We start from the raw sequence: 16,453 nt of genomic DNA, 5'->3' as shown, positions 1-16,453 counted from the left end.
TTTTAAATCAAAAGGTCTGCAAATGAGTATAGCTCAGTCCATGCTTTGGCAGAGAGGAAACTATGCATGTTTTTACATCCTTCTTGTAGCTTGCCATACCTCTTTGTTTTAAATTTCTGTAAAATTCCTTCCTCTGCAGCCAGACTGTCCAATGTGGAGCATCCAGAAATCATGAGATGGATTGAAAAATACAGAGGTAGATTTAAAAAATACGTACTTGTTGCTTCTTTTGATTTTTGTTTTCTAAACATTCACATATTTCCAAACTTCTCTGCGCAACTCTGAGGGCTCAAACCCTGTTTTAAGAGGCAAAATAAGATGTGAAATTGAGATTTCCATGTAATCATGGGTTGGGCTTAAAAACAGAGGAGCTTCACTGCAGTTCACAAGAGTTCGCTGCAAAATGGCAAAGTGTCTGTCAACCAAAAGCTGTGACAGTATAGAACTGTGATTGCACTTATATGCAAATCTGCTGTTGTTAATGTAGCCCCAAGTGGGCATGAACTGTAAACTGTGTGTTAGGCCTTAACTGGGACAGTCTCCAAACAAATGGAGGGGGGGGGGAGGATGTAATTTGTATAATAGAATCTGTGAGTTCCTATTACATTTCCAGGGCAAATGTTACACTCACAATTAGAGTATCAATAACGATGTCAGGAAATGTTATGCCCTTGGCTGTAGAAAACCTTACCTGAAGACAACAGTAGATTTAAATAAAGCTCTTGATAAAAGCAGGAGATTTTATTCCTCATGAAAACTCAAGGAACTCTTGAGACGATGTTTCAAAGAAGTTGAAAAAATGTACTCGATGTTCTAATCAGGGAATGATGACTGGCTGTTAGCAAAGATTTTCTGGAAGTGTCTAGGCTTTTGGATAATGCGTGTCTTCTACCACTCCAGGCTGGCTGTATGTAAAACTGAACTTCTTCGTATCTCCAAGATAATGTAGTGTTAGGGTGGCCAGAGTGCTCGTGATTCTGTAAGGTGATGTGGACAGTGGAGTATGGATTAAAAGGTACAGATGATGGGGAGGAATGACCAAGAGGCAGACAAGATGGTAGAATGAAAGAATAAAAGGAAAACCAGGCCATCAAAATTGGCCTCTCTTCAGTCTGCCCACTAAGGCTTTCTTATGCTACGCTAATCTTGACAATAACAAAGTGCTTCATAAATTCCAAATGTAAACGCAAAGGATTTCTTTCTCTCATTCCCTGGTGCAGTTTTTACTTTTATGACTCTTGTTCTTTTCCAGCTGAGTGCTATTTCCAGGGAAGCCAATTCATGCATTTTAGAAGTGAGCAGTGCTTCGGGAACTCTAAGATCTGACTGAAAAAATACAAAACCTCAAGTGAAGTACTGCCATGAAGACCTAGAAATGCAAGGAGCCATGCATATGATCAGTATTCATCTCCATTCTTGCTATTCCTGTTACAGGAACAGAAGCACAATACCTCATCTGCTTTTTGGTTTTGATGCTGAATTGCCAGAGAATGTCTGAGTGTAAACTCCAAATTATCAGCAGCTTTTCTTAGGCTTTGAAGTGCTACTCTGAGCACTGTGTCATGGGACAGGGCTGCTTTGTCTTGCTGCAAACCTCAGGCCTGTCCGAAAGACATCATCATGGCATACTTGCGGTGGTCTAACACCTGGCAGGAAGACGACTGAGTTGAACGTGGTTGAAAATCATTATTTTTTTATCTTTGAGCAGTAATGCTCATTGCAGAATTTTGATCTCTGAACTGGAAAAGATCATCTGTTACGGACCTATGTACTAGGTGCCAAAATGCAATTTCTCTGGTAACTACCAACAAAAGTGCAGCAGTAGTATAGGGGATGCTTAGATTACATGCTTGGCTGAATAAATAACTGGTCAGGATCATGGGGAAGATTGCTGGGTCAAAACATTTTTTTCTCTTTTCTGTTTTCTTTCTCAGTGCGATACCAGAATATTTAATTTTACACACAATGTTTTTCTGCAGCCCAAGGTTTGGGTGATGAATTCCAGCTTTTCAAGAGAGTCTGGTGCTTGTGGGGTAGGTTGCAAGTCTAGTGTAAGATTTTATTGACTTGGAAAGATTTTCTTTAGTCCCTTCCGCATTATCCTGTTTTATTACCTCAGGTTATTTCTATAAGCCTGCTTTGTGAAAATTCTGTTGCATTGAGTTTCCTTATATGATGTAACAATTTAAATAAATACTCTGGTGTGATACGTTAGATCAAAGTTAGGATTCAATCTATACTTGAGATGATTTGCAGTTTAAAAACGAGTTCCATGCATAGTTTGTTGTCAGTTTAGAAAATAATAGAGTTATTTCCACTCACTAGGCCAAGCAGATAGAGATATTAGGCCAATAAGCCACATTTGCTTGTTTTTTTAAAGTACAAATCTTGCATGAAGATAACTTTTTGCGCTTGTTAGAGCGAAACTCAGGCAGCTGTGACTTTTAAATAACATTAGATATTCTTCTGAGGAGCAATAATACTTTTTCCAGTTCCATAATTTTCTATTGTTTCCTTTCCTTTTGCTTCTTGCTTGAATTTCATGACACAGTAAAACACTAGCTTGTTTGAATTAAGCAAATATATCTATAGGCACTCTTACTTCCTTACTCTCTTAAACTGGGTGTAGTAAAAAGAGGATGATTGCCTGAGTTGTACTGTTCTTTCCTTTCCTTTCCTTCCCTGCAACATTGCAAAATATTTCAATAGTTCAGCAGTGCATGTGCGGTTGCTTTTAAGGGGAGGTGTGTGTGGGGAATCACCTTTGGCTGCAGCATTTAATTCGTCTGGTTTGTATGTGCAATGCTTTATAGGAACCATTAACAGTAGCTCTTTGGAGAGTGTAAATTACAAGTAACTGGGTATTTATAAAGTTTCAGAAAATGTCCTTCGACCCATGTGTATTGTAAGGTATTTCTTAATGTGTTTAAGTAGTTGCTGTCGTTTGTTAAATTGCCAAGCATTTCCTTGTAGTTTGTATCATCAGATCTGGACTCCATCCAGCATTGGTAGTTCACACTTGTAATGCTTTTGAGTTCGAGACTTGCATGTGTGCTGTGGAATATAAAGGCCAGAGATTGACAGTGGCTGTGGTGGGGTGCCTTGGGGGAGAAGTTAGAGCTGATGTATGCCATCAGCTTAAGGGCGGCGGGAGGGGAGAAGTAGTCACAAACCAAACCAAAAACCTACCCTGTTAAATTTAGACTCACTTTCTCTATTTCTAGTTGCACCGGTGTTTTCAAGCATAATTTCTTTTTGTCATCTGTATAGTGTCTTTTGTTCACTATTTAGCTACTTGCCAAATCTACAACATGCTGGAAGACTGGAAGAGGGACAGTTAAGCAGCATGCTGGCTATGACAGGAGAAGCATCAAGTAGATCCAGGTTGAGTCAGTTCAGGATTTAGCAGCTTGGTAGCTTTAGCAGTTTTGACTTGCAGATCTGTCCTCATATCTACAGTATCATAACTTAAAATTTCGGGAAGAGAAGATAAAAAGCAATTAATCTTTTGTCTCTCCACATTACTAACTTTCTAATGGCATATTTAGAACTGCTAGTAAGAGCAGCCCAAAGAAGTTTGGTGGCGTTAAGCATAGAGTAATTTATAATTTAATATTATAAATTTAAATTGGTCTAGCTATGATATGATCGGATGGCCACAGCCTTAGTTTATTATGTGATACAGGGTGTGTATGCAGAATTAGCACCCTGCTGAGAGAATGAGTCTTTAAAATCCCAGATCATTGCATGATAAATCTTCCTGCCGCAGCCCTTGCTGTCCCTGCGCTCTATCTCGTTTCAGTCACTTCAGGTTTGTGAAGGCTCAGGGGCAGAGTGGAGTTTTACAGATTCCTGCTGACCCAGGATCTTGAGGGAAATGTAGAGTCCCCAAATGTGGGAACAGAACCTGCAAGAATCTGTAAACTTGGCCACAGAGAGAAAATGACCACATCCATTAAAACATGAGATAATATATCTCCCACGCACTGAAAAAAAAAAAACAAACCCCAAATGCAAACCCAGACTATGTGAAAGCATTATCTAGTATGTCTAAAAACAGCACTGTATGTGTTTCTATTTTAAGATTATTTAACATAAATTGATGTTATCTAACACCACATGTCTCCACTGAGGGAGTGTCATCCTGAGTGCACAGAACATGCACATTGACTTGAAAGAATAAACAACTGTTCTTTGCCATTTTCTCTGAAAAGCGAAGAGAGGGAAGAGGGAATGCAATTTCCTTTGCTACCTTTAAGTCCTTCCCCAGGTCAAGCATGTGTCATAAGCAAGCAAACATGCAAAAAGAATTTTTTTTTTATTGGAACAAACTGGGGAAAGGATGAGCTCAAGCCTTGCAGGCATCTCAGCTTCTGAAACCTCTCGCTGCTTTGCATCACAAATACTCCTAATGTTCAGGATTTTGCACTTTATGATGCTCACCTGGAAACCTCTCAATGGTACTTCTCTGTTAAGCCTTGGGGTGAGGTGGCCTTCTTGGGGAGCTGCATGGGTATGAATCTCCTCGCTGAAATCCAGAAGGTTGAGGGTGGATGAAAAATAGTCAACACAATACCCTGGTCTTAGTAAGCACCACGGTTCCTACTTTTCCAGTTTCCCTTGCACCTGGCAAGGGCACAGAGGCTATTTTTGAGCTGTCTAGACTATTATTCTAAAAAGAATCTCTTCTTTTTCCTTTTCTGGTTATTGGTCATCAGGAAGAAGGGAGGTAGCAAGTCTATTTGTGAATTTGCCCACATGCTGAGCCCACAATAAATGTTTTACAAAGAATGTTTATAGAACTGTTGCAAGAGCACATCCCTTCAAGAGCTATGCATTTATAAAACTGACTTGCCTGCAGTTTCATCAGTCCAGAAGGCCGACTACCAAAGTAAATTTTTACATGACATTTTGTATTAAGGTAAGATCTCCCCGGCGCGCACCCCCCCCCCACCCCCCTCCCCCCATTTAGCTTTAAAAAGTTTATACATGGACACAAAGATAAATGCAAATGTGCAGCTGAGTCATTTAAAGTTCACATTTCTGATAATTGATTATCGGAATTATTGATTATTCCAATGATTGATTATTTCTCCTGTGGGCACAGCTTGTTTGCTCTGTTGTCTTCCTGACTCTTTAGGTGAGACCCTTCATGTTAGAGACAGACGCTGGGACAGGTGAATAACTCAGCAGGCATCAGTGTATCTGCCTGCTGGCTCTGAAACGTGGGTGGAAGGATGCTGCTGTGCTTCTCACAGTTTCCCTCTTGGCTGCTCTTTCCTGTTGCCACTGAAAATCTTGCTACTGCTTCTCCTTCTTCTGAAGATGCTTTTCCCTACTGTTGACTTTTCCTCTTTTTTTTTCCTTCTTTTTTTTTTTTTCCTTCTCCCCCCAGAGAAGAATTTAGGACTGTTCTAGATTTGTTATGTGAGAGTATATATGTGTTCATACATTCAGCACTATGAAAGGTTGGTTATGAAATGCAATAGCTTTTTAGACAATCGGATACAGTAAAAGAGAGAACCCTTCTCACAAATGTGACCCTGTTGTCAGCTGAGACCATCATAGCTTTTCATTAAATGGGGTTGCTTCATCAAAGCTAACTGGGGTTGGAAGTCACTGTGGATTGCTGCTTTCCGGGTACTCAGAAACCTCTGGGAGTTGATTTGTGCTAGCGTGGAAAATCTAACTAAAATGACAGTAATCATCCAGTTCTGAACAGAACAGGGAAGCAGTGGTAGATGGCGTTGGCTGGGGACATGATAAATAGAACACCTTCTTGCTTTTCCCGCTAAGCTTTGCCTGTCACATTGGCTGGTAGAGCCTCACTCTTTTCTTCTGCTGTCCCGTCTGCTCAGCTGTGTCCAGCTGCTGCTTTTCTTGTTCCTGCTCTGGCAGGGTGTTTACAGACAGACCAGACTCTGCTCCGCTGTCTCTGCTGATAGCTCTGTCTGATAGAATTGGTCATGTTTAGACAGGAAATTTAGCTCAAGTGTAATGCTAGGCTAGTGTGTCTCAGAACTTGCCTGCTTCATGGCTTCTGAGATTAGTGAGTCTTGTATAGAAACTCATGGCATGTCTCCAGCCAGATGTGAAAAATGCTCTAAAATTTTATTCCTTGCAGCAGAAACTGTTATTATTACTACTACTATTATTGTTAAGCGTTTGGACAACCCACTTGTAATGACCTGATCCATGACAGTAATTCAGATAGTAACTATAACTTCAATAGCAATTGAAATGTGAAGAGCAGTAGGTGCCAACAGCAGCTAAGAGTCCGAAGGGGAAGGGAATAACTGGAAATATATTATCCCTTTAAACATTTACAGATGTATTTTGTATAACATGCTGTATATATATATATGTATATGCAGACATAGTTTAACAAAACCTTATTTTTGTACAGAACACGTTAACTGTGAGTTAATCCAATGTCCATTCGGGGTGACTTGGTTACAGACAAGCAACTGAAATAGCAGTTTTGCCTAAGTTTTTAAAATAATGTTATTTCTGGAAATAGGCTTTTTGCTCATTTCTCACAAGCAGCTATTTTTCTGATGCTCTGGTGCTTATCTGTGCGTGTGTGTGTGTGTTGGCAAGATAGAGCAATGTTCATGCATCTGACTGGTAAGTTTCTATTGAATTTTATTTACAATATATTGCTTCTGAGGTTCATTTTTAAGAAAAGGCAGGACTTACTATGTATCATATCTAGTTTCACAGTGAATTTAAGACTGCTGGAATCATGCTTAGTTAAGGGCATTTGATAAAGTCATTTCCTCTTTGAACTCTGGAAGATTTCTTCCCAGAACAAAGCTGGGATATGTTACATTTTTTTGAGTATGTACACAAACAGGAGTCCACATCCTGACATCGCAAGTGACATCACAGCTTGATATTAATTATATGTTAGTATAGTGATGGTGCTGTTTCATCTTCCTTTCTCCTTTCATGTTTAACGAATGCTAATCATCCTTGAATATCTCAAGATTGCTTGTCAGTTGTTCATTTCTAATTGCTCACATTGCTCACCTGGATATTTTCTGCATTGGTCAAATTCTGCATTCAGGTAAGCAGGTAACAGTGTTAATTACTCAGTAACATTCTGATAGCTAAGATCTGTAAAAGATAGTGAGGGATTTTCCATTTTTTTTTTTTTTTTTTTTTTTTTTTAAGGTGTATTATTCCTTTTGGTTAAATGCATTGTGAGCCAAACCTAGTTCAGAAATGTCTCCAAGACCATATCTCCTCCTTCTATTCCAAGCCTACTGTCCTCTCTCTGCCCTTTCTCCTCCTAACTGTCAAGGTATTTGCCACCAGATTCAGGTTCTGCAACTCAGTTGTGCTGATCTTTTGTCTTTTCCAAAGCTTGTTACGGAGCCTTCCATTGCATGACCAGCAGTGTTTCCGTCACAGTAACAAAGTGTAGGCATTTCTCCATGGGTAAATACCCAGTGATTCGGTGGGGGACACCAACACCTTGGTCGTGGGACAGGAACGTGCCTGGCTGTAGGACGGGGTGGGTGCTGAGGCAGCCCTTACTTTGTGACCGGGCACTCCACGCACTTACCTGCGCAGGTGTGCACTACGGACTCAATGGGGAAGGAGCTGGCACTTTGTCATGTAAAAGGTGTTCCCACCGGCCGTGTGGCTGAGAAGGGACTGTGGAGCCTCCAGAAGACAGAGCAGCTTTAAAAAAAACAGGGTAAGTAATCCAGGCAAACGTTTGGGCGGGCTGGATCCCGGCTGTTGTAGCTTGAGCTTCCCTGCTCTTCCATGCAGTATTACAAACACGGGCAAATCCATACATAAATGTCATGGTATAACAGAAGCTATAGTCAGCCTTCTGTCTTCTCACAGTACCAAATTAAATTTGACTGGGGAAATTCTCTGTTGATTAAGGCTGATATTTGGGAATTGATATTATAGTTATGTCCTAACCGTAGCTCAGAGCTGGATTCCTTCCTCTAAAGAGAAAGAATTGACTTAATTCACCATTACTGTTCTTTAGTTCTTCAATAAATATTCAAGATCTTGCCGTCTCATAGTGGTTTCCTCCATCATAATGTTGACTTTATTATTAAAATGTGATTATACTGCACTTTTTTGAAATACAGGTTTTTATTTTAATTTTTTTTCTTTTTTTTTTTTAATTCTGGAAGTTCCTGATAAACGCTTCTGTATTCCAATGGTAGTTGATGTCTGCAAGAGGATGTCTGTCAGACTTCATATGCATGCTACTCTGCTTGCAACTACAAAAATGCTTTCTTTTGATTGAAACTATATTCTTTACTATAAAAATTCTTAAGCTGGTAAGGGGGGGTGTTTTGGTTTTTTGTGGTTTTGTTGCCCACCCTTCCCCCTGACTGCCTCTGAAGGAGATGGAGTAGAAGCTATTTGTGCAATTGCAGTGCATCACCTTTAAAGAACAGTAGCTCCTCATATAAATGGAGAGAATGAGAATCCAAAGAATGAAAGAAAAAAAAATCCATATTTCTCAAGAAATTGACTTTCTTTGCTTTTTTGGTACCATCACAGGTGGTCATGTGGGAAAATCCATCCTGGTTTAAGCTTTCTTATGTTTCCTTGCCCTGTCCTGAAGCTGTTTACTCCTCTTTAATGCTGTAAAACGTTTTGGTTAGAAACCTTAAAAAACAAACAAACAAACAAAAAAACCACCAAAAAACCCAAAAAAGAATAACCTAAGGGCTTGTGCTATAGTGTATGACTCATCATGCTTTTTTTGGGAGGAGGAACTTGCTGTATCCTGGTACATATTCAGAAGTAGCCAAGCTACTAGGCTGAGACATTTGAGGGTTTTTTTTTTTTCTCCTTCTATCAGACCAAACTTCCTGTCTCAGGAAATGGGTATGAACTTCTTTCTCTCTCCCTTAGACCCTGTTTTGTTTCATCTGAAGGGGGCTGAGTTTCTAGTAATCAGCTCTAGGAGTGGGATATGTGGGATAAGAGGTCTTTTTTGGTTTGTAGCTAAAGCAGAACTCAGAAGAAAATGTTATCAAATATTTGCTTGTTCTGAAGAACAGGTTCACTTTGTTATTTACAGGCAGACTGAGATAATATCTCGCAAATTAAAAATGGGAAGTTTTAAAAACGTTAAAGAGAAGTATTTTAAAATCTACCTCTGTAGCCAAGTTAGGTGGTTCCTCTTCCACATCCTATAATTTCTGTTTTTAAAGTGTCACCTTGTTTATATGTGGGTAAAACTTGGCTTGAATATGTGTCCCTTTACAATAACTTTTAGTGAAATACTCTAGTATTTGATGAAGCAGAGCTACTTGTACATTATCGTTATTCTAAAACAAAAGAATTCAGATTAAATAGGTGTGGTACTGAAAGTAAGATAATCTTACAACAGAAAATACTACTGGAGCAGCAAAAATGGGTGACACAACTCAGTGTAACATGAAACAGAAAGCTGTAGATAATAGAGGAAATATTTAAGGGTATATTAAGAAGCCTCTTAATGGCTGGTGCTGTCAGCTGGCTATCATCTTTAAAATGCTATATTTGAAGAGGTTTGTGTAATCTGCACAATTTTGTGTTGGAATAATAAAAACAGTTAAAGTGGCTGTAATACTAGCTATGTTTCACTTTTTTGTGGAGTGTTTTAGTGTTTGGTTTTTTGGGGGCGTTGGTTTGGGGTTTTGTTGTTGTTGTTGCATTGTTGTTTGTTTGTTTGTTTGTTTTTTAGAATGGGCTGGAGTCCCAAATGCTGTCTAGGCATGAGCTAGAGCTATCAACCACTGCAAGAATTGTCACTCAGGGTGGCTTAAGTAACACCCAAATGCTCATATCCTATACAATATCCCACTCTTGAGGTGGAGCCTTAGTAATCAGCAGAAGGTGCTGAACACTGATGAGCAAAGACATTTCCCATTTTGTATGGCTGTGGCAAGGAGAACACATCTTCCTGTAATCCTTGGTTTTAGGCAAATTATGATGAACTGCCTCTGTCTATGTAGCATGCATAATTTGCATTTTGTGGTTGTGTCTCTTGTGAGTGTACAGCGCACGTAAGCTTCTCCCTGAGCTGAAACTTGAATATATGTGCAAGTAGTCAGTGAGCAGCATTCTGAAAGTCCTTTCTCCCAAACACATGCAAGATGAGTCACAGACAAACGAAGATGGAAGGTGAATACGAAGGCAGAAAGGATCCAGGTGGTATCAGCCCATATGTCATTCTAGCAGAGAAGGTGCGTGCTTGTACATTCTGCTGGAGCAGTTTAATATCTGCCTGCAGCTGTATGACCTATTGTACATTCTGCTGGAGCAGTTTAATATCTGCCTGCAGCTGTATGACCTATACTTTATGGGTGTTGCAGACAATACACCATAATGAGTAGTGTGAATGCTTCCACTTCTCTTTTAATGTAGATCAATGAGGTGACTTGAATCAACTGAAGAACGAAGCATAGATGTTAAATCACAGCTAGCTCAACTATGATTTACCAGCTGTGAAGTGGTGATGAATTTCTAGGGTCAGTAACTTCTCAATCCAGTCCACCCACATCCGTGAAAGCATGCCTGCATATGGCTTCGTAACAGCATGGATATTTTTCATGTTTAGGATGAAGATCCCTCGTGAGATTCCCAACTGATCTTAGCTGGTGAATTAACGGGATAGAATTGCTTGCTTTGCTTTATAGTTAAGCAACTTGTAGCTGAGGAGGCCCTACTCTGTCGCACCGTTTTCAGATGTAAATCTCACAGTTCTGGTTTGGGAACCTTCATGCAAATTACAGCAGCCCTTGTTTATAGCTCTGCAGTTCTTTGTTTCAGCTCTAAGTCTGGCACTCAAAATGTCGCAAGGTGGCCTTGAGCTGCTGGCTGCGGTGTGTTTCTTCATTCTGTGCAGAAGATCTGCAGATGCAAAGTGGTGGTAAAAAGCAAATGGTATCTTGCATCTCCTTCAGGAGTGTTCATTAGCATAGCAGCCTGAGGCCTTGTCATGCAAGTGCATGAGTCTGGATAAATTACAGGGTACCATGGAAATAGGGATGTGGTGAAAGAGAAGCAGTATCAGTGGAAGTGTGAAAGGAAGACCGAGCAGAGGAAAACAAAGCTGCTTAGAGTGTCTGCTCAGACACAAGATGCGAAAGAGAGACCAGAAGAACAACTAGGGTATGGGAACAGTCCAACAATCTTTAAGTGCAGCAAAAAAATGTCAGCGGGTCTGGGATTTTTGATAGGAAGATCAGCCACTAATACCTACTTTCAGCTACTGTTCGTGGTGGGCAGAGCTGGGCATGAGCAGGGACATCCATCAGCGCTCCTCACTTTAATTGCAGGGAGTGATTGCTGTCAACTTGAGGAACAGATCGGTTCAATGCTTGCAATGCAAACTGGTGGTTGCGTGTCACTGCTCCCAGGAGTCAAGTGACCTTGTTTATGCTGTGTAGCTGGGCCAGTATGCAGCTGTTTCTACTGTAAACGCTCACAGAAAGCTGGTTTCAGGGTATGCTTGTGCATATTACTTTGCAATTAATTTTGTATGGACACACACGCTAACCCCTCCTCCCATAGTTGCCTAAGTGCTTTCTGCTGCTGTAGGCAGGGCAAGTTCATTGTACATTGTCAGTTCATTTTTGCCCTGTCAAAGAAACAAGTGCGTTGGTAGAAAGGAACGAAGGTGATGGTTATGGCACTGAAGAAACAAACTGCAAGGTGAAGTGACTGGGTAGGTGGGACCTTTCTAGAAGAACCAAAAAGAATTTTATGTGGAACCATTAATCCCCCAGTTTACAAGACACTTCACAGGAAAATTATGATAAAAGTACTATGGTAGGAAAAGCTAAGTATATCCAAGTCTGAAATGGTTTTGGAACGGTGGAATTTGTATATATTCCTGAATACAATCTGTGCAATACTGCGATGCTCTCTTTCCTAGGCAGCAATTAAGAATAATCATACCGTTAGTTATGAGAACAGATTTGTTTGCGTTAGTAGTTTCTAAAACCAAAACCATTTAGGTATGAAAATATTTTAAGCCTAAAATTCTGGTTAGACATAGAATGGAGCTGCTGGGGATTGAGAGAGGTAAGAAGGTGGGTAGGACCTCTCTTCTACTGTACAAACATCCTGCCCTGGGTAGTGTCCTTGAACATGTAAGAGCTTCCCAGGGATCTTTGCTCATCATTTATATTGGCATGCTGCACAAAGGGGAGGGACATGTTTTCACTTTCTCATGAGATTTTCTTCAGTAGTGTATGATTTGTAATTTCTGACAGCTTTCTGAAGGGCTCTTTTGATGCTAATGGTTTCCCCTCATTTATTTGTTTGTTTGTTTGTTTGTTTTGTTTTAGCCTATTCAAATCTGTCCAGTGGAGGAGAATTTCAGCCAGTTGAGAGAAGGCTTGTTCTCCTTGGAGACAGAGCAGGGATCCCCTAGGAATGACTGAAGTGGTGGTTGTGGATGGTTGTGGAGAGGGGGTTGTCTCTTTAGGTGTTGGGTAGGAGACCTGTCTTTGACTTTGCCTTTCCTGATCTAGAGATGTTGCAACGTGTGTTACGTGATGTTGTCCCCATTGCGTGTGCCTTTCCCATGAGGGAAGGAATGAGAGAGGGAGTGACACCTGACGGACGTGTAGGCATTTTGCTTAATGCGGGAAGATGTTGTGGTGAAATAAGCTGCATGGAGTAACGTTCTTCATAATGCAGAGAAGGAAGGTGGAAAAAGGAAGAGGGGAAAGAAAAAAAAAGGTAGAGGCAGGGGGAAAAAAAAAAAAAAGAATTTTAACAATTTCAGGTAATTGTCTTTACAGAAGCGTACCTTGGAGCAAAAGCCCTGCGAAGGATTTGTCAGCTCCTTGGAGAGCCTCTTTCTTTTTAAACAACACGAAAGTGCCAGAAAGCTGTCCTCTGGATGGGAGAGGACTGCATTATATGTGAGTGTTTTGGATAAGTTCTGTATCTTGGAGGAAGAGGAACCAGAGTGTGGTTTGACAGTTGCTACAGCAACTAACGTTTTTTTAATGGAAGGCAAGGATAAATGATGGTATAAAGTCTTGTGTAACTGACGTACCTTCCCCCGCTTCCTGCCAATTTTCCAGTGTAGTAAAACAATAAGTAATTTATGAGTTCGGCTGAGAAATGGCTCTTCGTTTGCCCAGCTCAGCCACATTTGCGAGACTGCATGATCTTTATGGAGACAGCAGAGAAGAAATTATTTACATACCAGAAAGCAAGGATTCAAGCATCTCTGAAAAGTATACTTTTCAAGGGATAAATGCATTCCTTGTTTTGCCTGAAGAAATTTTGTTAGATGTGGATATCACTGGACTGAGCCTTCTTCATCTCGTAGCTTCCTTTCTTCTCATTCTCTCCCTTCCTCCCCGCCGTGATTATTTTTTTTCAAAATTGTTTTAAACTCTCTTTGGTTACCGTGGAGTTATTTTTTAATGTAGGAATGATGATGTATTATAGAGCAAATGAAAGATGATGCAAACTTGTGGCAGGAGGGGAATTCTGCTGGCCCTCCCCGCAGCAGTGTTGCAGAACCAGCCCTGGCATAGATGTGCTCCAGTAACTGCTGCCCAGGGAGAGAATTCAACCCTCGTAATTTTTTAGGACCCAGCTGGCTGCTAACGTCTGAGAGGAATGATACCAGAGCAGAAACCACACATCACATCCCAGAGTATATGCACACTCACTTTAAGATCAAAAAATTGTCTTAACCTGAGCTTTCATTCACCAATTTAAGGTTACATATTTAAATTTAATAGTGGTTTCAGTTTTACTAGAGAAATTTGGGGGCATTTTACAGATGGATTTTAGGGGAAGACAGTTCGGCTAATACTCTGTGTTTCTTGAAATCTCACTGGAAGTCTTAGGCTGCAAAGGGTCACTTATATAGCACTTTGCCTCCCCCTTGGGCTCTCTATGTTAGATCAGAATTCATTAATGCTGAGTTAAGGTTACCGATTTTAATTAAAGAGTAGGTATGAAACCGTTAAGCATCTTTATAAAATGAAACATAAATATGAACAATTACAGAATCTTAAATATAAGGTTTTACAATTTTTACACCACTTTTGAAGCCTTGTTTTCATGAACTGAATATGTTTACCTAGCTCTTTAGAAGTAAAATTTGTTACAGATGTCCTTGCTAATATTTTGAGCATTAACAACTCATAACCAGGGCTCCTAGGTTTGAATCCTGTGTTTCATTTCGCAGTTAAAAAAAAAAAAAAATTACCTTCGATACAATTCATGACAATTTTACACTGTGCACTTACTAAAAATTATGACTGAACTAAGAACCGGTTTTCAAGTGAATGACACTGAGGTATTTAACTGGAATAAGTTCATTGCTCTTGAGTTGCTGAGAAGCAGTGCATGAAGCATGCACATTTTTTTGCACGGATGAGAAAGTAATAAACATTTGCTACCAATTTTATGCATTTTTAAACTCAGCAGAGGACTAGTTACTACCTTCTTGCCATTCAGTAAGCCATTTTGTGGGTTTGTGTGAGATGAGAGAGGTAACTGAAGTATTCGAAGTAAAGGGAAGACTGACAGAAAGCTCTCTCTTTAGACTTTTGTGTGTTAGTGACCAGTATTTATTCCAAGAGAAATTTCCAACGTTTGAAACCTGTGACATGAATGTCTTCCTCCCCATAGCATCCTGTCTGTTCTTATTTTCCTCCTACAACCCTCTCCTCCTGCATCCTTCCCCAGACGTTGAGATGGCTCATCATTTTTCTTTCTCCAACTCATTGACTTGCCCCAGTGACACAACCCCATCTCCAAATCTCTTTTACGCTCACCCCTTCAGGCTCCCTCAGGGTCACCCTGCTGCAAGTTCTCCTTTACATCTCACCATCTTTCCCTCAGTGATACAAACCTCCTCTCATCTCTCCCATCTTAAGCAGCATGTTCCACTCTTGATTCTCTGTGCTATGCCGACTGCTGCCCATCTCCCTTCTTGTTTTCATGTCAAGTTCATTGATTCAGCTACTTGGAAGTTATTTTTCTTCGGTTCTGTCTGGAATTCTTCCAGGCTGGCTCTCATCCCTTCCACTGCATCTGACTGCCCTCATCCAGCATCCCATGACTACCAAATAGCACTGCGTTAGTAGAGGGACACCAGCAGAACTTCTTGTACTTGATCGATGTGCATAGTTTCTGCTCTTTAACTCAGACAAAATGGAAATCTTTCAGCGCCGCTGAACTGTTACTGTGTAGGTGAAAGGAAGATACTTGATTTCCTAGGAAACAGATAAGGGCACCAGTGACATGAACAACTGTATGTAACAGAAAATGCTAACATTTTTATACCTATGTCGTTTTGAAATAGGCAAACATTTGTTGAGATAATGTGATGGTCAGGGAGTGATTACAAACACAGTATGCGAACCTCCCATACCTTTGAAGGTAATGGTATCTCCCCTCACCTGTATTTAACTATGTTTCAGATAAGCCTCCCACTTAATACTGTGGATTGTGCCCTGGCATGGGAGAACGTGCAGGTATTTATTTGATTTTTTTTCCGTAACTGGGTATGCTGTTGCTTTTTGATACAATTCTTGGGCTTCTGATTCTTGGGTGCTCGGCTGGGGTGTGCTAACGCTGGTGGCAGCTGTAGGAAGGCAGCACATGTTTGTAAATGGTGTGAACGACTAAACTTTGAGATGTAGAGTGATTGGAGTATTTCAGTGTCTCATTTAGCCAACCACTTCAGACTTTTCTTTAGATATACCACAGTTGCTCACCTGAAGAAGTGTTGGTATAATCTGAAAGCAAAAGGAAGTTATTTGCAGTTTGTCAGACTGATTGGTCATCACTGGCATCAGTTAAAAATTTAGGAATGTTGAGACAGAAGTATATGAGGATATTCAGAGAGACCTTATCCAGTTTAATTTAGTAACCTAACCTAGTGCTAGTTAAAAGCCTTTCAGGCATGGATATTACACATGCATTTTTGCCCTACGAAACATAAAGGAAGAGCACTTATTCTCTCTTTTTACTTTTTTTTTTTGCCCCAGATCAAAAATGACAGGAAGTTATTTGCAGTTTTCTTGAAAATGAATTCTTGCTAAATGGCTAGAAAGAGCTACTATGAAGTATTTTGAAAGTAGCATTAAACCAAAGATTTTTCTTTCTTTATACTGATGGAATTACAGACCAAAGGAGTTGAACTGAAGCCAGTTTATGCAATTGATGATAGTATTTTATTGTCAAAAAGCAGCACTCCTGTCTTCATCTTCAGCGTTTTTAAAGACAGAAAACTGTCATTTGGGAAATTGAACAGAATGAGTCTGTGTTTTCCAGCAAATGGTTCTCTGTGATTCTCCAATGAAAACAAATGCTCTGCTGTTAATGATAGGAGGCTACATATGCAAAATTGTCCATAAACATTAAATTTAGTGGGCAAGATTCTGTGTCTTTGAAAGGGAAGCTGACCTGGCTCAGATTTACCTCGTTATGATAGGAT

General features: G+C 40.2%; 1 protein-coding gene across 7 annotated transcripts in view; it reads left to right on the top strand.

The window, feature by feature from the left end:
• The window catches only part of ARHGAP6 (Rho GTPase activating protein 6), a 341,022-nt gene that overhangs the window by 214,889 nt on the left and 109,680 nt on the right, over positions 1 to 16,453 (top strand). The window contains exon 1 of one of the 7 annotated variants that reach the window (XM_041119492.1): positions 1,933 to 2,033. The exons of the other annotated variants lie outside the window; for them this stretch is intronic. Within the exon in view, the coding sequence (XP_040975426.1) occupies positions 1,995 to 2,033 (39 nt within the window). The 5' untranslated portion in view covers positions 1,933 to 1,994. Of the gene's footprint in view, positions 1 to 1,932; positions 2,034 to 16,453 lie in introns of those variants that run through there. 7 annotated transcript variants of the gene reach the window in all.

The sequence above is a fragment of the Aquila chrysaetos genome, chromosome 23, assembly GCF_900496995.4.
Source record: "Aquila chrysaetos chrysaetos chromosome 23, bAquChr1.4, whole genome shotgun sequence".
NCBI lineage: Eukaryota > Metazoa > Chordata > Aves > Accipitriformes > Accipitridae > Aquila > Aquila chrysaetos.
The sequence above is the reverse complement of the archived record's forward strand: the minus strand, read 5'-3'. Positions and strand labels throughout refer to the sequence as shown.